Source organism: Musa acuminata, chromosome BXJ2-8, assembly GCF_036884655.1.
Source record: "Musa acuminata AAA Group cultivar baxijiao chromosome BXJ2-8, Cavendish_Baxijiao_AAA, whole genome shotgun sequence".
NCBI classification, from domain to species: Eukaryota; Viridiplantae; Streptophyta; class Magnoliopsida; order Zingiberales; family Musaceae; genus Musa; species Musa acuminata.
The window spans coordinates 3,649,599-3,674,265 of record NC_088345.1 but is presented as its reverse complement, the minus strand read 5'-3'; the positions used below and the strand labels follow the sequence as shown (position 1 = coordinate 3,674,265).

General features: G+C 38.3%; 3 protein-coding genes across 6 annotated transcripts; 2 read left to right on the top strand and 1 right to left on the bottom strand.

Moving 5' to 3' along the window:
* The first annotated feature begins 3,665 nt into the window (after nucleotides 1–3,665).
* LOC135618741 (DEAD-box ATP-dependent RNA helicase 15) lies at nucleotides 3,666–10,769 on the top strand. 2 transcript variants are annotated; one of them, XM_065119910.1, is made up of 12 exons: nucleotides 3,666–3,836; nucleotides 3,919–4,035; nucleotides 4,534–4,634; nucleotides 6,535–6,707; nucleotides 6,792–7,023; nucleotides 7,147–7,265; nucleotides 7,797–7,853; nucleotides 7,929–8,113; nucleotides 9,497–9,641; nucleotides 9,732–9,815; nucleotides 9,902–9,965; nucleotides 10,482–10,769. In XM_065119910.1, exons 2-12 carry the CDS (start codon nucleotides 3,920–3,922, stop codon nucleotides 10,490–10,492), a joined length of 1,287 nt encoding a protein of 428 aa, XP_064975982.1. In that variant the 5' UTR covers nucleotides 3,666–3,836; nucleotide 3,919; the 3' UTR covers nucleotides 10,493–10,769. The 2 variants fall into 2 exon arrangements, with proteins under 2 accessions (XP_064975982.1, XP_064975983.1); XM_065119911.1 differs by lacking the exon at nucleotides 3,666–3,836 and having other exon boundaries at nucleotides 3,997–4,035; nucleotides 6,415–6,707.
* A 582-nt stretch (nucleotides 10,770–11,351) lies between these two features.
* On the top strand, nucleotides 11,352–15,192 carry LOC135618740 (RNA polymerase II transcriptional coactivator KELP-like). The gene is made up of 4 exons (XM_065119909.1): nucleotides 11,352–11,825; nucleotides 11,937–12,042; nucleotides 14,329–14,470; nucleotides 15,015–15,192. Exons 1-3 carry the CDS (start codon nucleotides 11,442–11,444, stop codon nucleotides 14,418–14,420), a joined length of 582 nt encoding a protein of 193 aa, XP_064975981.1. The 5' UTR covers nucleotides 11,352–11,441; the 3' UTR covers nucleotides 14,421–14,470; nucleotides 15,015–15,192.
* Nucleotides 15,193–16,349: 1,157 nt separating this feature from the next.
* On the bottom strand, nucleotides 16,350–19,789 carry LOC103993786 (transcription factor MTB2). 3 transcript variants are annotated; one of them, XM_065119907.1, is made up of 4 exons: nucleotides 17,489–19,789; nucleotides 17,331–17,392; nucleotides 17,018–17,229; nucleotides 16,350–16,939 (listed from the first exon to the last, which is right to left on the bottom strand). In XM_065119907.1, the coding sequence occupies exon 1, from the start codon at nucleotides 19,584–19,586 to the stop codon at nucleotides 17,736–17,738; it is 1,851 nt and encodes a 616-aa protein (XP_064975979.1). In that variant the 5' UTR covers nucleotides 19,587–19,789; the 3' UTR covers nucleotides 16,350–16,939; nucleotides 17,018–17,229; nucleotides 17,331–17,392; nucleotides 17,489–17,735. The 3 variants fall into 3 exon arrangements, with proteins under 3 accessions (XP_064975979.1, XP_064975978.1, XP_064975980.1); XM_065119906.1 differs by having other exon boundaries at nucleotides 16,350–17,229; XM_065119908.1 differs by having other exon boundaries at nucleotides 16,350–17,221.
* Between the last annotated feature and the right edge of the window lie 4,878 nt (nucleotides 19,790–24,667).

Genomic DNA, 24,667 nt, shown 5'->3' with positions numbered 1-24,667 from the left:
AAATTTATTTAATTATATGATAATCTATAATTAACCCTTATAAATATAACATATGAATCGTCTATACAATTTAAGAAGCAGAATTAAACTTATAGCACGAAAAGAAACAAAATTAAATGTTTCAATTTACAAGTGTAAGAAACTCATTGTAATTCAAAATATAGAGACTAAGATGCTAAATATATCTAATTACATAATAATCTATAATTAACCCTTATAAACATAATACGATGGTGTGACACGATAGGCTTCTTAACCGTTTATATAATTTAAGGTAATATATGTATGATAAGAAGAGTCCATTGTAATTAACTAACTTAGATTAATCTAATAGTATTTATTCATCAAATTGTTTAGAAAAACTCCTAATTTTATTTGTATTTCAAGGAATGCATCTGTTTTCATTTGTTTACAAAGAGGCTCTAATTTTCAAAATAACAAAAGTAACCCTTAATAAATAATTTTTATTTTGTTTTTTTTTTCCTTTTTTCTCATATTTTTTAAATTATTACGTTGAGCCAAATTATTGTATTGAACTAAACCAAAAGTTGAACTCCTCCGAAATAAATAATATCATTATATTATTGTAACAATAAAAATATAAAAAAAATATATAAAATGTATTAATATAAATGTAATAAAAATAATGGCACAGTTACAACTTTTTATTTCATCTTAGATTTATCAAAAATATGAAAATAAAAATTTCAACCTTTTAAGAGTTGTATTTATCAAAATGAGGTATTTTAATTGCTAACAATAGTAAAATATGGTTTTAATATACATTTTTCAATGTTTTGTAAAAAAGTTTGATATTTTTTTATAAAAACAGACATAATTTATATATATATTTAAATAGTCTTATATTAATCTTCAAAGTGCTCAAGCCATAAGGTTTGAGATATAAGGGTTCTACTTTTTTGGGTTTAGATCCTCATTATTCAGTTTAGATATACCAACAAAAATTCTTAGATATTATATGCTATCCTTACAAAGTTCATTTGTTAATTCATATATTGGTAATTCAGAGACAAGCAAAGTCCTTTTCATATATTGTTTTGAACATATAAAACTATATTAGAATAAAAAGTTCTTTCGATGCTTAAGTTAGCTCGGGGTTTAGATGATCTAGAATGAATTATTGAAGAATATTTATGTTTGTGGGGAATACATATAAGAAACTTTCTAATAAGACTTTGAATATTGTTATTCTTGAGATCATCGATAATTATGAAGAGTAGTTATATATTGTTCTCGGACTTAATTGTGTGATATCATGACACGTTGAATTAAATATGTTAGTTGACATGTCTATTACATATCAAACCAAACACATATTGTCTAGACAGTGATAAATTATTATTTTCATTTGAGAATAGAAACTAAAAGTAATGTAACTTAAAATCTTAAAAAAATCTTTTTGGTATATTTATATTTTTTTTTAAAATATAAAACTATATTCATGACAAAAATGATAAACTAATCTTAAATAGGTAAAATTAAATAAGTCTAATGTCATATTTTTATATGACATAAATAAATTAAAATATCTAAAACTTTATGAAAACTTTTGAAATAAATACGGATAAATCAAAATAACATGATTTCTCATTTTGTTCCCTTTTTAGCGAGCCTTTTATAATATACTCAGTAAGTGAATGAGCTGAAATTTCACAAATTCATAATCAATTTATAATATTTACACTTGTTATTTAGTTTGAAACCATTTCTAAAAGTTTGATTAAAAATAACATGGAAGCAATTACATTATTTTTGGGCATTGTAAAAAAAAAAAAAGAATAATTGAATCCAAAACTTGTCAAAACAAATATAAACTTTTTTGAAACCTTTGAAATGGTCCCAAACCCATAAAATAAAATGAATTTTCATTTTCAACATTTTAAATGAGTCTTTTATGGTTAATTCAACATATAAATGAGTTTATTTTTTCTTGATTCAGCTAAATTTCATAAAATTCTATGAAGCCATTACAACATTTATATTTTTAATTTAGTTTGAAAGTAATTCTTCTCAATGTTTGGTTCAAATATAGCAATATCTGAAAACAATTACACTGTCATCCATAGAAAAGAATAATATAATTGGTTCTAAAGCTCCTCAAAACAAATCCAAACTTTCTCAAATCCATGACATAGTTTTGTATACATAAAATAACATGATTTTTCATTTTTACTATTTTAACAATCATTAAGGTATATGTGAATGAGATGATTTTTTTTTAATAAATCCAACTAGATTTGATAAAACTTGATGAATCCATGAATCGATTTGTAACATTTGCACTTATTAATCAGTTTGAAAGCTGAAAGTTTGGTTCAAAAATAATATAGTTATATTATTTTTGGATCATATCAAAATTAGTATAATCGAGTTAGAGATGTTAAATTATCCGAATGCATGAGTTTGTTGAAATTTTTTTCAGACTATCTTTCTCCTAATTCATCTCATGAATGGAGTTTTCATGAATTTATTTTATTTTTTCTTCTGTGAATGAGTTGATTTTTTTTTTATTAGCTAAATTTGATAACTTTTAATGATATATTTTTTAAAAAAATATTTTTTTGATAAATTTAATCAGTTTAAAAATAATTCTAAAAATTGGATTTAAAAATAATAATATTTGAATCCACTCACACTTACACTGTTCTGTTTTTGGATTATATTGGCAAAGGTGTAATTGAGTCTAAAATTTATCAAAATAAATCAAAACTTACTTAAAATCACATAAATTAATATTTTAGGATTTTTTTATAATATTTTTTTTTATTATTATATGCCTAAATTAGGCTCATCAGATATTATCTTCAATTATGAGAAAAATGTCATTCCTCTAATCAAGTATTATTCGTGTCGTCAATCATTTCTCATCGAGAAGAAATATAACTCAACGATAGAGTATTATCTTGACATGGTGAAAGTCATCGGTTCGAACCTAATTATTCCTAAACTCAATATAAATATTTTTATTTTATCTTCCTCTCCCGTTGTGATCATAAGTAGCTTATGGTTTGACTAATAGGATAATGATGACTATATTGGTGGGCGCGAACTGTCATATACTATCATCTTCCACCAATGGATAAGAACTTCGTCGTGAATCGGTCTACTACCAGAGGCACGAATGATGTCCCAACACCACAAAGGTGCTCTCTCTGGCTCCTTTTGTCGGAGCATCGTTAGGTTTTGGTGATACAGAAGAAGACCCCACCAATAATAATCGTTAGTTATAGATGAGCCAACGTGTACCGTTCGAGATCGCGAGCTCGATCCTGAGAGGCATTGAAACGACTTAAGTCTCGACATTGGACTTCGTGTGAACCGTCGCGGTGTCCGATAGAGGCCAACGCGAAGTCGTGCTTTGAGTCGGGTCGCGTGTCGGACCCGAAACCCGTGGAGTTTGGCGCGACGCTTTCTTGTCGTTGTCGAGGTCGTATGCCAACAAGTGGTGTGCCCAATAAGCCGAAGCGAAGTCGTGAGTCGAGTCGGGTGTTGGGAGCATGGATCGACTCCAAATTGCCTGTTGGTTGCCTCGATCGGGCTCTCCTTGCTTGTGTTTCGACGGTCAGATCACACTCACTGCGTTGTCACACAGACCCAATCTACTCTTACCGATATATACCCATTGCTCGCGTCGCTCCTACCTCATCTCATCCTGTTTCTTTGACCCTTCCGCCGCCTCTTCCTCAAACCCTAGCCGCCTCTGAATCTCGCTCGCCAAAACCCTTGCCGATTCTTCCCTTTTGCTCTTGATTTTTTCTTGCAGACGCGCTCTCAACCACCTTTCGTTCCCTAATCCGCCGTTTCCGGTCTCGAAGGTGAATGATTGGTTCCATTTATGCGTTTTCGCGTTCGGTCTTCGTGGATCTGGGTGGTGATCTTTGTTCTCCCGTGGTGTAGGATGGGTGAAGCCAGGGACAACGATGCTTACGAGGAGGAGCTTCTCGACTACGAGGAGGAAGAGGAGAAGGCCCCTGATTCCGCCGCTGCTAAGGCCTCTGGTGAAGCGGTGAAGAAGTAAGTTTTAAACCTTTTACTAGTTCGTTCCCCTTGTTTATTGGCTGCTGCAACTATTTTCCCTTTGTTATGAAGTTGTTTGTGTTTAGATTTATTGATTTATGCATGTTCGAAATTTTCACGCCAAATTAAGTATTCTTTATCACCTCGAACAACTATATACTGAAAATTGTGTCCTTCATGTGAAATATAGTACCAAAAGAAATCATGTAGTAATATAAACGTGACTTTTTTACTATCATATAATAGGGAGTCATTTGGAGCTACATGCTCGTTTAGTTTCTTCGTACTATAGTTTTGCATCGTGTGGTTGTCTAGAGTTTATTTCTTCTTTCCCTTGCCCACGGGTTCTCTTTTTTTGTGTGCCCCTATGCTTCTACCTGTGTTTGTTGTAGGCCTTCTCTTGCTGATCATTAGTCATTTTGTCACTGGATTGGTGTTGGTTCTATTATCAGCAATACAAAAGTAGCTTACCGTTTAATATTTTGATCAATGCAGGGGTTATGTTGGAATTCACAGTTCAGGTTTCAGAGACTTCCTGTTGAAGCCAGAACTTCTCCGTGCCATTGTAGATTCAGGTTTTGAGCACCCATCCGAAGGCAAGTTATAGATTATAAATGTTGATGTTGATTTTTGAATTCAAGGAAACATTCTTTCTTTCCCTGCGATTATTGTGCCCGAATATCAAATTTCATAATTACATATTGGCCTGTTTGTGTCCGGTTACTTTGCGACAGCCATAGTATATCATTAATGACAGAGAGAATGTATGTCCTTTGATGTTTGGCTGACACTACTGTTGATGTGTGGATAATATTATATTCACAGGTAAAAGTAGATGATCTTGATGGATTGTACTGAATATTTGCCTTCTCTTTGCGTTTAGTGGTTCCTTATCTGTTGTGATATGAGAGTGGAATCTGACTGTTCGGATGGGGCAAAGAGCTAATACACCATCTCTTTTATTTTATTATTGACTAGGCAATGACGTAGTATATTGCTTGAGTCCTCTCTAGTTGTTGTGTTATGCTGTTATATTGTGGTTGATATTAGGTGTTTCCAGACTGCTTCCTTGGTAAACGACTTGAAGTTTATACCTGTTGGACATCATGTGTTTCGGTGTTCTGGATAGTCTGATCAGTTTAGGTGTGCCTTGGTGCTGTTAGTTTTGGTTGCTTCTTTTATGGAAAATGAGAAGCAAATTTAATGCTGCTCATTCTTTTTCTTGATGCATGGCATCCCGTGGGGTGCCCTCCATGAGTTGTTGCAATATTTAAATTGCAACTTTGATAATCATTCATATTTTGTGATAGTCTTGTTAAGATCTGATTTGTATCTCTTTTTGAGAGCAGCATAAAGAAGTTGGTTAATCTGGGCAGGATGTTCAAGCTTCAATCCTGTAATTTTTCTTAATTGAGGTGTTGGATGGTTATTCCGTTGCTTACTTTTCCTCCCTCTTTTGTCTTATTGGGAAAGAGCACCCTTGAAAATATTGTTTCTGTTGAAACTTATCTGAGGTTTGTTGGGGAAATGAAAGGGAAATCAAAGCAATAAGGGAATCAGTCTTACAACCTTATTGTACATAAAATTCCAGTTTCCCAGTCAAACCTTCTGACTGTTACCCAGTTACAGTCAACACCATTTTTTCACATACAATAGTAGCCCATGGAGAGTAGAAGTCTAGATATCCAAAATCTTCGACAACTATTTAAAGTCAAGCTTCACATAAGCTGCTTTATTAATTAATTTTAAATGTACTGCAAAAATAAGAAATGACATCAAAGCATGTTATTTCATTTGTATAAAATTATCTGCTTTTTAAGTAGGTGAAACATGATATAGAATATATTTAAGAGAGACATAGTTCTTGACTTGGAGTGCATAATTTCACAACTGTTGATGGTTATAACAGATATGGTGACTCGAATGGGTTACCAAAAACTTTATTATGAGATGAGTGCAATTTTACAGCAGTAGAGGCATTAATGTAGGGCACAGATTGGTGGCCTTTTTTGTGATTGAAAAGCATTTTCTAGTATATGATGTAGTACTGCTTCTGGTTTCTAGAACTTGTAATTCTAAATACATGAGCATTGATAAATGCATCTATGCATTCTAGCGGCAATTAAAAAATTCCTGTTTCTCTTATAGGTGAAGTCCTGAGTTTATTATTTTTAGTTTGGAACACACTCTGGGTAAGGAACAGTGTTAATGTTGGTGAAAATATTATATTTTAAGCTATTTGAGAATTAATTTTGTGTTGTAAAACTACATTAATTTATTGTTGTAAACTGCTTAAGATAGCAAAAATCATGAGTTTAAGGGAATTTATTCTACATGCTTTCAGTACAGATACATGAATTTTTTTTAAATTTGCAGGTAATCAGTACTTCCATATTCCTGAGTCTGGAGAATGGTAAAGCTTTCCATTAAAAGGATCAAGAAGGTTAATTTTTACTTACTGGGCTACTGCTCCAATTTTGTTTGGTTCTCCATCAGTACAACATGAATGCATCCCTCAAGCTATCCTTGGAATGGATGTCATCTGCCAAGCTAAGTCCGGAATGGGGAAAACTGCTGTTTTTGTTCTTTCAACTCTACAGCAAATTGAGCCCGTTGCAGGGCAAGTTGCTGCACTTGTGCTATGTCATACAAGGGAATTGGCTTATCAGGTTTATAACTTTTTTGAGGAATAATTTATTTTACATGTTTGATGTTTTGAGGATTTTGAATTCATTTTTGCTATAATCTTGTAGATCTGCCACGAGTTCGAGAGGTTCAGCACTTACTTGCCTGATATTAAGGTTGCTGTTTTTTATGGTGGAGTTCACATCATGAAGCACAAGGATATTTTGAAGAATGAATGCCCACATATTGTAGTCGGCACACCAGGAAGAATACTGGCACTTGCAAGAGATAAAGATCTTTCTTTGAAGAATGTGAGGCACTTTATTCTTGATGAATGTGACAAGATGCTCGAGTCACTTGGTATGCTTTTTTTTCCCCGGCTTTTTGATGTTTTCCGTTGACTATTAACTTGCAAGTGATCTGGCTGTTTTTGCCCCTCTATACATCCTGGAAGTTCTCTTCACAGTTGTGTTTGTTCTGTAGATATGCGTAGAGACGTTCAGGAGATCTTCAAAATGACACCTCACGACAAGCAAGTTATGATGTTCTCAGCGACTCTCAGCAAGGAGATCCGCCCCGTTTGCAAAAGATTCATGCAAGATGTAATGTCCTGTGGCCAGCTCAGATTAGAAGTCTTTGAGTTTTTACCTCTAGTTTATTTCTGAGTTCTGGTTATGGATAACCTGTGGCTTATGCGCAATCAGCAGGTTATTGAAGTTTGATTAGTCTTCTAGTACCCCAATTTTAGTTGGTATGATTGGGTGGCTTAAAGGGTTGAAAGGTCTTGGTCTTTATAGATTCAAGGCTGGCACCCATGAGAGGTTTATGAATCAGGCTTTTTGGTGTTATTGTCTGTTGTCTTCCTAGATTTATGGTAATTTTTATTTATTTATGTGGGTGGGGGGCGAGTACTTTTTACTTGGGTATATGGTGAAGGAGAAGAATGATCCGTGGAGTGCAGACAACTTTTTTGTGCTCTTTTTGGGGGTTACTGGTGATCAGAAGTTCCCTTGATGTGGCTATTAGTTTACAGAACTGGCCAGCAGTTCATACATCATTGGTTTGGTACTGGATTCAGTTAGCTTGAGGACAAGACCCTAATCCTCTTTAATCTGACATTTCTTCCCTTTCAGCCTATGGAAATATACGTTGACGATGAGGCCAAACTGACATTGCATGGTCTAGTACAGGTACCTGATTTTATATTTCTGATTCCCAGCATTATGATGGTTATTGCTCTCCATTAAATATCCATTATCATGCAGCACTACATCAAACTAACCGAGTTGGAAAAGAACCGGAAACTGAATGATCTTTTGGATGCACTGGACTTCAATCAAGTTGTGATCTTTGTGAAAAGCGTGAGTAGAGCAGCGGAGCTGAACAAGTTACTTGTCGAGTGCAACTTCCCATCAATCTGTATCCACTCTGGCATGTCACAGGAGGAAAGGTAAATAGCTATGACCATACTCTCTCTGGCTTGATTCTCTATGCTAATGTATATAGCATTCAGTTTTGGCTTTCATTTGGATGATGTGTATTCTCCAATTACAAGTGTGTGCTGTATCTTAGCTTTAGGATTTTGCAAGCTAACACTTTTCGCTCTTCTCTTGGTCTTGAGAATACTATAATGAGATATTTAGGAAGCTTGCTTTAACTACAATCATAATGGATTCAAATCTCATTTGCAAAATTTAATGAGACTATTGATATATGAATGATTTAATCTATCTGGCTATTTATCTAGCTCTCTTAAATGTACACAAACAAAAAAAGTGAGGTTTCAGGGTTATTGATATTGATTGATGTCATTTTACATTTTATCATTTGGCTTGTCACTGATCTTTTTGTGGCACTTTTTCACTTGACGTAGTTGGTAATCGTGGGTGCTGGTGAAAACAACAGAAAATCAATTGATAAAAGCTTAAATAATGAACAAAAGGAGTAACGAAGGTGGTTGGTTTGGTAGTTATTGAATTTAGAATATTTTAGTATTCTGTTTCTTGGTCACATATGGTTAGAAATTCAGGGGATTTGTGGGTGTGACAGCCTTTTGTCAAAAGTAGTTCTCACCAGAATTTAAAAGGAATTCTGTGTCTTGAGTTACAGTACAGTTGATGCACCTCTTAAACATTATCCTACCATCTTGGGAGATATCCTGTCAATCAAAAGAATTCTCACAAGAACTTAAAGGTAACCGTATTGAGTTTTCTGTGTTATATGAAATGCTTTCTTAATAAGTTGATCTTAAATGTGGTTTACCATTACCTTCTCGATCCATGTCTACCAACTATTCCTTGTTCCCACAACCTTTATCATCTCCTCCAATGTATCACCGACCTCTACCTGACTCACTCTATTGTGGACAGGTTGAGTTGCTACCACTTGCACCATCACAACAATCACCTTGAACACCTGATCTATTGTCCTGTGCACCTCTCTACGACTACCTCTGTCAGTATGACCTCTTACAGCCACCATCGCATCTCCAGTCACCTTACCACACCCAAACCCTACTCAAGGGACATCCTTCTCGGACCAACCTATTCCTTTCTTGCTTTGCCTACACCAGCACTACCACTTGTGCAAATTGCTTTTTTGCTTGTCAATGTGATTTGTCAGTTGTAAAATTGTGTGAATGGCTAAAAATTTACCCCTCATGTTCTTGTGGTGGTAATGCTGGAAACAGAACGAACAGTAATAGAACTAATGTCATATGATCCGTTGTGTCCATGTTGGCGTTTACATCTTGTATGTTATGTGTTCCATTGGTAGTTTTGATACAAGTTCTCCCTTTCAGTTGTATTTAGTTTTTTATTGTGATAATCCACAGGTTGACGAGGTATAAGAATTTCAAGGAAGGTCTTAAAAGGATTCTTGTTGCTACTGATCTGGTTGGGAGGGGAATTGATATTGAGCGAGTCAACATCGTGATAAACTATGACATGCCAGATTCCGCTGACACTTATCTCCACAGGGTCATTCTCTTTCTCTATACTCGACTAAAATGAGATGCAAGTGAAAACTCATTAATTTACTAACTGCCTAGGATTATTTCTTTTCTTCAGGTTGGAAGGGCTGGTCGTTTTGGTACCAAAGGACTTGCTATTACGTTTGTTTCTTCTGCTTCAGACTCTGATGTTCTCAATCAGGTATTTTTTATTATGTTCTGAACAATGTGTGTGTTATTTGCTGATCTCTAAGTGTTGTCTGATTGTCATCTTGCTATAACTTGAAGGTGCAAGAGAGGTTTGAGGTGGACATTAAGGAGCTGCCAGAGCAGATTGACACTTCAACCTACAGTAAGTCACTATGCCTACATTTGACTGTTGCTCATTAGGAATCAAATGAGATCATAATGTGGGTGCAATATGTGATGTATATTTTGCATTGCTTGATAAGGTGAATTGCATCTTCATACTAACATTTTGAATTAAGTACAAGATTAATGGTCATGAAATTTTATTGCTCACGAACATTGCAGTCCTTGTTTTTGCCCCTTAATCCTCAACATGGGATGCCGCCGCCGTATAAGAACTTGTTGAGGTCTTCTGTTGCATGTTTCTAATGGTTTTATAGATACGGTTTACGACTCATTACAATCGAAAAATAACAAGAGGTTCTAGATTTCTTGTGTGTTCAGTGGTGGATGCATTATGCTGATTTAAGCCAAACATGAACATCATACAGTTCAGTAATTCAACCATTTACATGAGTTTATTACAGAGGGCTTCTCAGGTTCTAAGATAGGTCGTTTTCTTTTCATATAGTTTTCCTTTTGACATTTGTCTCACCTCTTACTGTTTGTGTGTTTACAGTGCCGTCGTGATGACATGGCAATGTTGCAAGCAACTGGTTGGAAGACTGGACATGGCAACGGTGCCGACGTGATGTAAAAGTTTTCACTGGAATTGGTTCTAGAAATTTCTTTTGAGATAGGCGGTGGTAGGAACTGTATGTACCTTTAAAGCGTAAACCACGCGGCAGCTTCTTACAGCTTAATGGTTTGCCTTTGCTTTATGTAGTTACTACCATAATTAATTATGACAATGTTTGTAGTCGTTTTATATTTCTTTAGAACAAATACTTCTGATTTGTTTTTCTTAGTTATTTGTTGCTCTCTTCATGACTTTTTTTGGCTTGTAGGAGTATTTTGTAATTCCGTTGTTAATTTTGCTCATTTTTCTTTGTTTTGTCTGTCATCGATTGGACCTATTAATACGGTCCATCAAATTGTAAACTGATTCAAATATCAATCGGCTCTAAATACTTTGTAATTAAATAATTTTAATATTTTAAAATAAATTTAGTGAATTCTATACTAATTCAAGTGTCATTAGTCTCTTTACATTGATAATTGAAAAATAAAGTGTGAAATTAAACTTTAAATTTCATTAAGGCTTTCTTATATGAAGGCGAGATTTATCAATTGCGTAATAACCATCAAGATTGAAGTCTGTCTTTGACGATACTGATATCTGTTTTGCTGTTGGCAAACGTGGAGCTCCTGATCTTTTACTTGAGAATGATTTGCTCATTTCGGATCAATAGCTTCTCGGATTCGGCTCCTAAACTCCAGTTGGATCCGATCGGCCCCTAAGAACAAACTCTTGATGCACCCTTATAGTCTATATCCATCGAACGATGAAGATCCAACGGTCAATGATTCGCCTACTCGTATCGATGTAACATTTGGTCGTTCGTCCCAGGGTTTAGTCGTCCCCTGACACCGTCCCGACTCGCTCGGCAAAAGAAGAGAAGGGGGAGGAAGCGAGGCGATGGACGAGGAGACGAAGCGACAGATCGAGGAGACGGTGCTGCAGATCCTGAGGGACGCGGATATGACGAGCACGACCGAGTTCAAGGTCCGCTCCTTGGCGGCCCAGAGGCTCGGCATCGACCTCTCCCACCGCGACCGCAAGCTTTTCGTCCGTGGTATCGTCGAATCCTTCCTCATCTCACAGAATAGTAACGACGGCCATGACGACGACAAATCCGATCCGGGACAAGAACAAGAGGAAGTGGCGGTGGAGCAACCGGAACGAGATCGAGAGGAGGAGGAGGAAGAGGAAGAGGAAGAGGAAGATGAGGATGAGGGCGCGAAGAAGAGGCGTCGTGGGCCCAAAGAGTATGATGATGACGGCGATCTAATCATTTGTCGCGTAAGTTACTCGACGAGCCCTGAGCAGTTAGAGGATTAGAGAAACCCTAGTATTTATGCTTCCCTTTTCCCCGTATTGCTCCGTTGATTCGTTTGATTCTTCTTGTCGCAGTTGTCGAGTAAGAGAAGGGTGACGCTTCAGGACTTCAGAGGGAAGACGCTGCTGTCGATTCGAGAGTACTATATGAAGGACGGCAAGGAGCTGCCTTCCTCCAAAGGTGATCTTTGTCTTCTGACTTCTAGTTCTTCCTGCTTTCCTGCTGATTGCCTTTCTTAGGTTTAGCATTTTTGACCTAATATTTTGCATCTTGCCCAAATCCATCATCAGAGAGTATGGAAGGGTCACGATTAAAACAGGCCGAGAAAATGGTTGTTTCTTCCTTTGAAGATGGATGACTTGGGAGAGGATTAGTTGATGCTGCTTTGATGCAGTTTGAATGTCTATTTCTACAAGTAGCTTATCCCAAAGAAGGAAAAGGATTATAGTGATTCATCTATTTCCTTTTGCTTTCTAAATATTCTTTGCTTTCTTGTTTACTTCCCTTTTCTTTTCAAATACCGGCTATAAATAAGACCAATGGGTTATGCACTGGAGAGGAAGTGTTTAGAGTTTAGACTCACTTCTAAAATTTTCAATATTGTAAGTAGCTTATGTTGCAGTAGTTCAAGCATAAGAAAATAAGAGAACATTTTGAAGACCTTAATTTTGGCATTTTAAAGATACCCAAATTCAGTTATTGTGCTGATATAATAATCAGTCGCCATAATAGCGCATCTATTACTACTATCATTGTTATTGGAGGATTAGTTCTGTTACGAAGACTTGCATGTGAAGAGGTATGGAAAATCAAATTGATAGTTTGTTCCGAGGTTCTTGGGATCATGATTTAGCTGAATATTTTTATGTTTTCTAGGTCTTTTGCACCTGTACTTAATTAATTATGTATACCGTGAATTATATACTATTTACTTTGGTTTAGAATCGGAAGGGATCAAACCAAGAAAATAAGGTCATGGAGATATTATTTTGGTAGGGTTTTTAGAACACTATTGGAACTAGATGTTTCATGGTCTTTATTGTAGATTTCCTTCTTTACTTTAACAAACCGTACCTCTATGCTTCTCATCATTCAACTTTTTCCTCGAAAGTAAGTTCTATCAAATCAAGAAAACATGTGCTCTCATCATAAAAGAGGATTGGATGATCTTGCTCGGTTTGGTCCGGTAAAGGCTATACTATCCTGTTTAGTTCATCGTACAGGGTTTATCGGGTTGTGAATGGAAGAATACCAAACCTCGCTGGACAATAAGTTTATCTTGTATTATCGATACCAATTACAGATATACAACAACAACAAAGTTGTAAAGGCCCAACGATTATATATATATATATATATATATATATATATATATATATATATATATATATATATATATATATATATATATATGTTGGCATCAGTTTTTTTTTATATTTAGGACAATTGCGATGTCCTTATTTTCTTTTTTCATTTTCTGTCTATTTTACACAGTCCTTCCTCTCTTTTCTCGTCCTCTCTCTCTCTCTCTCTCTCTCTCTCTCTCTCTCTCTCTTCATTTACCTCCTCCTGTGTTAATGATGCTGTATAACCGTTGTCCTTCATCCTCGTCTGTCTGTCTCCTCTTGCCAATGTGCACTGTCCTCCATCTCCTTGGGTAGTCCTCCCCTTTTGCTTCCTTCTCTCTCTCTCTCTCTCTCTCTCTCTACTCCGGTTGGTAAAAACTTGTATTGAGTGTCATCATCCATTTATACCTATACCATACTGACTGATTCACTGACCACTATGTTACCGGGTGTATCAAGTGGTCAAATACGCCATGGCCAATTATATACTGCTAGTTAGTGCAAGAAATGAATGTCCCACAGTTGTAGATTGTAGTTTGGCTAAGCACTGAAGAACAGAACTTAAATGTCAGCATATTGCTCAATTAAGTGGCTCAATGCTAGACGTTGTTTTCCCAAGAATAAGACGCCTTAATATTTGCAACACCTTGGTAGTTATGGGTCAAGATATTTTTGGTCAGCAAATTAGTATGACGTAGTATGACTTGTGAGGTACAACAATCATTAGGAAATGATTGAGTTAAAGCTGTAGCTATGAGTTTTACGTATGGACTGATGTGAGGAATCGGATTGCGTGACATTGGAGCTCCCCTATGCATTTTTTGTTTGTGGAGCTAACAAATGAGAGCTGTAGCGTGATGTGTTATTGTGACAGAAGGAAATATAGGGTACCACCGTTTTGATCAAACTCTGATAACGTTTCGTCTGTGTTTGTCATCATTCCCTTATCCACCTTCTGTTTATGTATATGCTTATGCATCTGCAGAAATCAGTGTGTATGGCTATGCCATGATAGATGCTTATCCTTCTGGTTCTGAAAAATGATAAATGATTTGCTGCCCTCATTACTCCTTTTCTTTGTTATCCTTCTGATGACTTGATATGGCTGTTGTGCTTTCAGGGATAAGTTTGACGGTTGAACAGTGGGAAGCGTTTCGGAATGCTGTACCTGCAATTGAGGCTGCCATCAAGAAGCTGGAAGGGTCGGACTGAAAAATGATGTTTGCAAGACCTCTACTTGAAAGAAGTGCCTTTTTGATGAGGTGTGTTGTAGAAAAGGCCTCTTTTAGCTATTAATGAATAAGATTCAGTCTCCTCTACACTCATTTATGGGAATTTCACCTATGTGCTACATGGTTCTTGACCTACTATTTTTTTTTATTATCACCTGAACTTGAGACCTGTTAATTGCATGACAATGGGCTGATTACCAAGATGTCTTTATAGAGAGATATTTGTTGTTATATTTAAGCTTTAGATTGTAGCCTGTTTACGGATGTCAACCATGCAGATTAAATGGGCTCAATCCCAGGATCTCATAGAACAAACTTAGTTAATGTGGCCACTGGCTGTAAAATATATATTTCCAATGTGATGTTCAAAACTAACCCCCCCTTTTTTTTCACCTTGTAACAATATGCTTGCAGGCCCATCCATAAATTAAAAATTGGTCAATTATTATTATTTAATTTGATTGCATCAGTTCTTGTAAATCTGCATATACATACAATTGCGTGTGTAAATATCCAGCTTTTATGTTATTGTATTTGATATCTAACCTAAGTTTTCTGGATGGATTCATTGCAGGTGACCTTGAATCTGATGAAGCCGAATAGGAAGGACCCTGCCAAGTCAACCTTCAAGAAGGTGAATTTTGTTTTTTGTAGTAGCTAATGTGACATAAAATAGTTAGTTTAGGGTTCTACTTCTGTCAGCTGGAACTCATATATATCGAAGGTGAAGCATGACGATATATGTTCGTAGACACCTGGGCCTTCGGGCCCATTGTGTTATTGAACTAATATTCTATGGGACCCATCCCTCCTAGTAGGGGGACGGACTGTGCACTCGTGCGTGGCGTTCTTGTTTCGACAGACTTGTGCGTTTGTCGAGACTTAACCGACGCATGAACTTTGTATCCACGTCCTAGAAAAAACTTGGCCGACCTACCAAAACGGTTTTAGTGAACCGGAAGTTATAGCAGTGGGTGAATGATGGGAGACATCTGTGGACCAACCCATTTGTACACACCACATGTGGCAAGGTGGTGGCTACCGTGTAGTAGGCTCTTGCCAGCCTCTACTTGTTAATTCCATGGAGAGCCGTCTCTCGGAAAGTTCAACGAGATTCGGATCTCGTACGAGTTCTTTGTATTTGATTCGTGAAATCATCAAACTAGGTTGCACGTGAAGGATAAAGACAAAGAACCAACTAAATGACCCTGTTGTCGTTGTCCTTGAATCGGCATATTCCTCCCGTGGTAAGTGGAAATGGGAGTCACATGTTTCTTGCGTTGGAATCTAGACTTGTAAGCTAGACAGAACTGTGTCATTAGAGTCCAATTGGCATCCAGACATAGGAGTCATTACTGCCCTGTTTATTGACACGGATATTTCAGCTGAATCCGACATCTGATTGAACACGCGTGAAAAGTTGACCTACTAATGAAATCACCTACAGTTTCACTAGGAGATCAACTGTTCGAAAACAAATCGTTCTATCATCACACAAACACGGCCTGCAGCTGATGCTATTTATATACAAGGAAAACATGGGTGGCTGCCAAATTGCAATATTGACCAATAAGCAGCAGCAAATTTCTGAAATTTCTGAATCACAGATACCAATATTGACCAATAGTCTCATCTGGTTTTGTATCATCCGTTAGTGTCAGTGTTAAGATGGTTGATATTTCATGCAGTCTCTTCACAATAAAAAAAAACCCATAGGCTACGAGTTGGAGGTTTATTTTCGGAGTTGTTTTATCTCTGAACTCTACTTACAAATCTTAAACATTCAAGAAGAGATTTAACCAAAATAATCAAAATAGGATCGTCAAACCTAATACTTGTATGCTGAAACAATGGTGAAGAGATTGTCAAACCTAATACAAGAAATCTACTTATAAATCTGAAACAATGGTGAAGAGATCTAACCGAAATATGATTGTCAAATCTAATACAAGACCCTTGTATGCTGCTCGAATATGTACAAACAAGTTGCATGGACAAATCTTCAAGGAGGGCTGTAAGTTTACGCAAACCATCCATAGGGAAAAATGTTGCAATGAGCAGGCAGCTAATGAGTTGGTGATAATACTACCATCAGATACAAACCATGTGTCACCTTCACAAATTGGTCAAAAGTGACCATGTGTTACCTTCACAAATTGGTCAAAAGTGATCAAGTGGGGCAGAAAAAAAATATCTCCACCAAAACCAAAGTGAGCTCAGTGGTCTTTCTCAAGAATCTTCGCCTTGGAGCCAAAGTTGGCACCACATGAAACGGGTGCATGTAACTCCTTTTCCTGCTGCGCAGCGTCTTGATTCCTGGAACGGAACGCTGGCGTGTAATTTGACGTTGGCTTTGCACCAAAAAGTATGCCATGTGCTTCGGCGCTTGCTTTAAATGGTTGAGCTGGGCAGCCAACCGTTCCGGTACTATTATAAGTTGTCAACTGTTGCCGCGTGCCTCTCCTGGAACTTTTATCTGAAACCCGTGGTCTGACACCACTGAATCAAATGTTGTGCCGAAGCTGACACCATCAGGAAGAAGCTTTCCAAGCTGGAACATGCACACACGGACTTTACCTCTCTGGAGTCGGCGAGGGGAATCCATTGCAGAAGAAAAACTATTCAATTCTCCAAATGCGAATGTCTTCTGTTTATTCTTTTCATATGTTCTTCAAGACTCGAGTTTCCTCATCGCATAGATAGGCATCCCTAACCCGACTTAAGCGTAAGATTTTTCCTCTGGCATGGATGGAGCAACAAAGCGTTGGAGAGTTTCTTGCACTGATAAGCTAGCACACAAATTGAAGGCATGTGAAGATTGCAACTAGTAAGATAAAAGATTTTAAGGCAGAGAACACTAGAAAAGATAACCATTTCATAGAGAAAGAACCTGAAGGGAAATGGTTTTTGCTGCACAAGACTGGCATCAAGTCCCATTTCTTCTTATTAGAGCTGCGGAGAGTTGTAGCAAAAGAGAGTTCAAGCATACGAATCACTTACTACCTAAGAATAGTGTATCTTTAGAATGAGATATAGAGAGGAACGAACCTGAAGTGAATTGGATTTTGCGGCCAACGTCAACTCCATCTCATCAGGACTGCAGATACGAGGAGGATTCAAGCAGATTAAAGACATCGGAATGAGCAAAAGATTAGAAAAGATATGACCGACGAATACTACAAAAAAAAATTATCTAATAAAGTACTTAGTAAAATTGCTACACAATGGGCGGATCTGTATAGCTATGAACATCAAATGGTTCCGATATCCAGCTACTCTGGCTGCTTGGACACTGTCATGTTGCCCTCAACTCATGAGCCAAAGCAGCAATCAGCTTCTCCTTCGTGAGCTGCTCGGCGGCCGGCGATTTCACCACGAAGGTGTGCAGGACGCTGTCATTCGTTGCAGCGACCTTCGAGTCCACCACATCGATCTGTGAATCCTTGAGAGCTTGGATGACCTTGGATACGGGGTGCCTGTCCAGTGGGCAGTTTACCCGGACGATTACCTCGTCCTGTGCCGTCTGGATGTCGATCTCAGGGCAATGCGGCGGCGGCCGCTTGTGATCCACACGTGATGGGTCGCCCCACGTCTCCCTCTCCGCCTCCATCTCCTTGAGCTTCTTCTGGAGCTCGGTGATGTAGGATATGGCGTCGCCGAGAAGGGAGGCCTTGTCCATCTTGGAGATGTTGGGTACGACGGCTCTCAGGGCGTAGAACCTCTGGTTCAGCTTCTCCCTTCTCTGGCGCTCGGCTTCCACATGGTTGAGCGGCTCCTCCCTGCCGTTCGCCGGCTTACGCCCCCTCTTTCTCGGCCTGCGCTCTTCAGTTCCGCCTGGTTTGTGTTCTTTGCAAGGTGCCTCGACGTCCGAGAGCTCCGAGTCTACCGCACCCGCACGACCTATCAAGACGCCGGCGGGAGCGGGATTTGCAGCCGCCGCCGCTGCTGAGCTGAAATCGATCTGCCCCGACGGCGGCAGGGGCCGGGGAAGCGCTTGCTGTCGCTGCGGCTGCAGCTGTTGCTTCTGAGGCGACATTACCCCGTTTATGTATCGAACATATGGTGCGCCATTACCAAATTTCTGCTGATGAGGATTCACGAGGTGATTCTGTTTCCACTGGAGCAGCGGACTCTTCTGATGGTGATCGCCATGCTTCGCGATCGTCTCCGGTGGCCTCTGCTCCATTCTCACGATCGAAGCCCGCCCGTTAAGCTGGGCGTGCCCAAGCTTCAAATTCTTCCCGAAGATCTTGGGATACTCCGCGACATGACCGCTGTCGGCCCCAAAGCGCGAAACCGAAACGGGGCCATTGTTCTCGTCTGTCTTCTCGCCAGGCGCCGCCTCCCCCTTACTAAGGCCATGGCCAAAGAGGGACCTAATCATATACAGCGCCTCGAAGCTCTCCGGCACCGGATCCACCGAACCCAATTCAAGCACGCCGGATTCGAAAGGTATGAAGATGATCGTCCTGAAACCCGCCGTTCTCGCAAGAAACGCCCGGACGTAGTGATTGGAGCACGCCGGCGATGCCAGCACCGCCTCGGAGATCCATATATGCTTCCCAGACTCGAGCGCTCTTCCAGGAGCGTCCTCGCCTTTGGGGAACGAGAAGTACATGGACGCCAGGAAGTACATCTCCGTGTCAGTTATGCGGTCGAGCCGAAGCGCGTAGTTCTCTTCGTCGGAGCCACCGGAGAGCGCGTGGAGCCTCTCGAGCACCCGCTTCCGCATCTTCTGGTGCGCGCCGTCGAGGGGGTTGCGGCGGGAGCCGCAGCCCTCCTCCTCCTCCTCCTCGTCCCCCGTCTCGATGCAGTGACCGTCGCCCCAGCCGAGGACAAGCTCGTCGGAGTCGGACCGCGAGATCTGCCAGAAGATGGCGTAGGCCCAGGCAACGGAGCCGGGCCCCTCGACGAGTTCCTGGAGCTTGGTCTGGAGGTCGGCGTCCCCTCCGCCCACGGCGGTGAGGTGCCCATCGGAGGAGGCCGCGTGGCGGGCGTTGAGGTAGTCGAATGCCTGGTGGCCGAGCACTGCCAGCGCCATCTTCCGATCCTCGTCCGACCAAAACGTGCCCATCCCAACCCCGATCCCCCCTCCGCAACTCAACTGGCGTCCAATACCCAGTCCTTGCAGCTCCACCTCCACCATTCCCCTTCCCAGATCTCCTCTTCACGACACAAATTCGAGATCAGACGAATCAACCGCCCGGAGCGGGCACGAGGTCGAATAAAGACCAGACAGAATCAACCGCAGAGCTCAGAAGATGAAGAGGGAGGCGCGGAAGTGGAGCAGAGATAGGGAAGCGAACCCTAACAACCTCGTCGTGAGAAAGGGGGATGACGAGGAGCCGAAGAGGGCCAGCGGCGAAGAGTCCTTAAAGTACACGTGCTAACGCCAAGAACCTCGAGCCGAGCCGAGCCGAGCCGAGCCGCACCGAATCGGTGGGCCCACCTTGACCCCTAGACCATGTGGTTCGAGTGGCGTCCATTACATCGTTTGGGGCGCCGACACCGAGACGATCCACGTGGCGTTCGTGATGGGATTCATGCAAATTCACCTTCATAAAAACAAATAATAGTAATAATAATAAATAAATAATAAATAATGGTGGATTTGTGTTAGCGTAAGACTCGTGAACAGCTTCTCCGCAGCTGCCCGCCTTCCACGAGCACGAGACTCGCGTGACCAACAGCGGTTCACCCCAACAACACGCAATCCATAAAAGCGGCCTCTCACCCGAAGCGCTTGAGTGCGGGGCCCGCGGAAGTGACCGGCGGTGAACGATCGGGTCCGCTTCGTGGGTCTCCGGTCGTTTACTGCTCCGTATTCTTCGCTTCGCGTTTAATCCAACCCACAGGTCCGTGCGGATCGGACGGTGACGACAGTACGACTGTTTCCGTCCACGAATCACGAGGCTCGCCTGTCCTCTCGATTGCTTCACGTGAAACCCCTGCTCCCTTCCGCACCTTTTTAATTCCCCGCCATAGCTCCGAGCCGAGCGGAGCCGATACAAGATGGCACGTGACGACCACGTGACCGAAAACGATTTCGAATCGGATCGGGTTGAGTCGACTTCGATCCGGCAACCCACCATATCTCGACGCCCATCGTCTCGTCGTCCCCATCGCGGACTTGGGTCGAACAGGTCGCCTGCGGGATCTCGTAGGACTCGAGACGATCGGCGCACATGCACCCAGCGATGGCGGTCTTCTGTTCTTGCTGTTGGAGTGGCGAGAGTACGAGTGCTGAACGTGAAGCGAAGCAAGAACGGAGAGAAGCGATGTGGGAGTGGAGATTTAGATCGAGTAAGCTGCACTTAATAAGATTAATTTAAATAATTAGAATTATATGAAATAAAAGATAAAAATTTAGAATAAGATAAATAAATGAGGATGAAAAGATTTATTATAATATAATAATTTTTTATTATTATTTTTAAAAAAATATATTTTATCTTTTAACTAATATAAATATATGAGATTTTTTGATGAAAACTTAAAACATCAAACTATAGTAGAAAAATTTTTATGAAACTTATCTTCAAAATTTGTTATGATTTCTTAAGAACTAAAGGTACAAGTATATTATATATTGATGTATTAATGGGCTAGCTCTTAGTTTATAAATAAAAAACGAATAGATTTTTTAGATGAAACTTTTGAACAAGCTATTCAAATAAAGATATATCGGAAGAAGGATCAAATTTTTTTTTTTTAAATTAGCTTTCAAAAGTTATGTCAAAATGGTAGAGGTTGTGAATGATCTAAGACTCAAGGGAAGGGATGAGACTGGTCAAATAAGGGTTATAGGAACTCTAACGAAGGTAATAAAGAAATAAATTAATATTTTTATTTGAAAAAATAGACATAATGAAAAAGATTATTGGTATAAAAATAAAAACCCAAATGTTCCTCTCTGCTTTTGTTATAAAAAATATGATCATTTAGAAAAAAAATGTTAGAACAAAAATCAAACAAATTATTATGAAGAAAATAATAGTGAAAAAGAGTGGAAGAAAATATTTCTTTATAGTCTCTGATTAAGAATATTTTAGATTTGTTGGATTTTTTGATAGTAGATATAGTAATCATATGACATAGGACAAATTTGTTTTAAAGGCTTGATGATTCAATCAGATATAGAGTACATATGAAAAATGATGGTAAGGTTTAAGCGGAAGGAAAAGGAATAGTTGCGGTGAACACCAAATATGATAAAAAAAAATTAATGATATGATATTTAATCCTAGTCTAAAACAAAATCTCATTAGTATAGAGCATCTAATAAGAAAATGATATTATCTTATTTTTAAGGGTAAGGTCTATTTTAGTCCCTATGGTTTTGATCATAAACCTTTTAAGCCCTTATGGTTTACTTGTGTTTAAAATAACCCTTTAATTTTTAAAAATGTAGCATATAATCTCCTCCAATCAAGTTTGAGTTAACATATATTAGAGTATGCTTACGTGGTATGCTAACTCATAATAAATTATTAATATAATTATGTGTAATTTAGGGTTAAGATCTATTTTAGCCCATATGATTTTAGTTATGGACCTCTTAAGTCATTATGGTTTACTCGTGTTTAAAATAACCCTTACATTTTAAAAAATATAGTATATAAGCCCCTCCCATCATGTTTCAGTTAACAGACGTTAGAGTCTGCTTATGTACTGAAGGGAAATCTAGAGGCGGCATCACATGTGCAGCGAAAAATCAGAAAATAAAAAACCCAAATTTTCTACAAAGATGTTCGTCGTCGTGCGAAGATTGATGCGCAAAATCAGCGAATTTGGAAACCATATATGAGATATTTGTACTACATAAAGAGATCGCATATCCCTAAAATCTTGCAGATCTATGGGAGAGGATGAATGAGGTCAAATGTCATCCTCTCCGGTGATCCCCACAATATGGGTTACAAAGATACTCACTCGTTGCCCAAATCTCCACACCTACTATCTGAGGAGAAGAAGGGGAGAGGAGAATAAGATGTGAGAACCACGAAGCCTAGCATATGATCGTTTGGTTCTCTCATATTTATAGAGGCCCACTGTTAACTTAACCCTAATGGATCCTATCACGTCTCCCCCCTCCCCCAAATTTATCACATTCAAGAGGTGTGACTTTGTCTCAAATCAATAATATTAAAAATTTTATCAACAATTCAAAACCAAAATTCAAACTGACATTTGAGAACACTGAGAAACATTCAGTCAAATGTTCACATTCATAAAACATGTGCAATTTATAATCATATACCGCGTTACTCATTTTTTTATGAAAGCCCAAGCCAATTAACAAAATATTAACCTCACTTATAAATCCACAAGCATAAGAATTTATACCGACTCCAACCATTTTTCATAAATTCGTATTATCGTAAACTAAACATAATATTCTAAAATTCCAAATGATATAGGTATTTTAAAACATTTTCATAATATATCAATTTAAACATGTCGAGAACATTTTCATTACATATAAAATATATTTATGCAACAATAACATAACAACCAATAAGTCTTGCCTATAATTTTGAATAGCTCTCTTAAGCCCAATTCAAACATCTCAGTGAGTGACAAGCTAACCTGAAAAATTTATATAACGAATGGAGTTAGCGAAAAGCTCAGCAAGTGACAAGCATATCCAAAATAAGAAAGGGCATAGCAACAAGCAAACTTGGTATCACAATGCAAGGTAGAATACAAGAGATTCAAGGATACCATCTCATTAGATACAAAATCATAAATGTCATTTCATTCAAAATATATTTGATTCATAGCAAATGGAGCAAAGAATAATTGGAGCATATAAATGGCGTATAAAATATTTCGAAGCATAGCAACGACATATGAAACATTTCGGAGCATATCAATAGCGTATGAAATGTTTCAAAGCATATCAATAACAAATGGAACATCTCAAAGCTTAACAATGGCATGCGAAGTTTTTCAATGCATATCAATGATATATAGAATATTTCAGAGTGTATCGATAGCGTATGAACATCTCAAAGGTATAATAAGTATTTCGGAACATATCAAAGAATAAATACGAAACAGAAGCTCAAATATCACATTTGATGTTGCATTCATATCATTCTTATCCAAATCACACATAGAAGCATATAACCAAGGCTCTGGATATCATATCAAACACAAAAGGTAAAGTGGGATCCCAAACATAATCTATAGCATCGCGAGCTTTAGGCACATGCCCTTTTATGGCAAAGGTCTAAATAAACCCTTTACTATTTCTGATAAAGGTCCAAATTATCCCACTAATACCATAGTAAAAAAGATAATATGAATAATAAAATTGGTAATATCGGAAGCACATGCAGAACAACGAAATGTACATATGCCTTTAGGAGTCAATATGATGCAAACATAATTTTTTAGAAATTCATTCAAGTTTGAAAGAAAATAAGAGGAAGAGCATACAAGGATTTTCATGCGATCACATATAGTTCAATGAAAGCCAGAATGCTAGACGAATTCAATATCCAAGGAGACTAAAATAAAATAGGCACATTTGACAAAAGTTTGATTTCTAGTAGATTCGATAAGGGATATTATACAAATAATATGAAATCAATTATGCTCTAATTTACTCAAGAAATGTATCATTGGAAAGATACTTTAATCTACTTTCAAATAAAAGAAGTTTCATATGAATCAAACTTTCCAACAGAGAGTTACCAATGATTTGGTAACCAAAGGTAAGAGAACAAAATCTCTATTTTACAAAATTCATAGGGTCGAGTTCAATAGAAAACTGAGCAGGCATTTGAACTCTAAATCTTCCAATTTAGGTATCCAAAGAAAGATCTATGAGTCTAATTTCTAACAAATTAGCTTTGCATAATTCAGAGTTTTCAACAGGGACTTATAAGTAGTTTAGTATCGAAAGATCGGAAGTTATGGTCCCTATTTTGCAAAGTTTATAGGGTCAACTGAAACATAAGTCTAGGTGGGCAATAAGTTTCAAAATTTGTCAATCTTAGTATAAAAAAAATAACTATGAGTATATTTTTGGATGAATTTAGTTTTACCTAAATCAGAGGTCGATCCAGAAAATTATAACTATAATAAGACAGAAAGGCCAAAATCTTAGAAGTTTTTCAAATTCAAATCGTTACGTCTAAACAAGAGATGTATCAAATTGCTCATATTCAGGACAAAAGAAAATATTGAATTGCAGTAGGAAAGGATTAGACTACTTAT

What these genes read in the sequence shown, in the direction of transcription:
- LOC103993786 (XM_065119906.1), bottom strand. Translation starts at nt 19,586, where the DNA reads ATGGTGGAGGTGGAGCTGCAAGGACTGGGTATTGGACGCCAGTTGAGT.
- LOC135618741 (XM_065119910.1), top strand. Translation starts at nt 3,920, where the DNA reads ATGGGTGAAGCCAGGGACAACGATGCTTACGAGGAGGAGCTTCTCGAC. An exon ending in TTTTGAGCACCCATCCGAAG is followed by an intron (nt 4,635 to 6,534) that starts GCAAGTTATAGA and finishes GTTCTCCATCAG; the next exon opens with TACAACATGAATGCATCCCT. An exon ending in GGCATGTCACAGGAGGAAAG is followed by an intron (nt 8,114 to 9,496) that starts GTAAATAGCTAT and finishes GATAATCCACAG; the next exon opens with GTTGACGAGGTATAAGAATT.
- LOC135618740 (XM_065119909.1), top strand. Translation starts at nt 11,442, where the DNA reads ATGGACGAGGAGACGAAGCGACAGATCGAGGAGACGGTGCTGCAGATC. An exon ending in GCGATCTAATCATTTGTCGC is followed by an intron (nt 11,826 to 11,936) that starts GTAAGTTACTCG and finishes TTCTTGTCGCAG; the next exon opens with TTGTCGAGTAAGAGAAGGGT. An exon ending in GGAGCTGCCTTCCTCCAAAG is followed by an intron (nt 12,043 to 14,328) that starts GTGATCTTTGTC and finishes TTGTGCTTTCAG; the next exon opens with GGATAAGTTTGACGGTTGAA.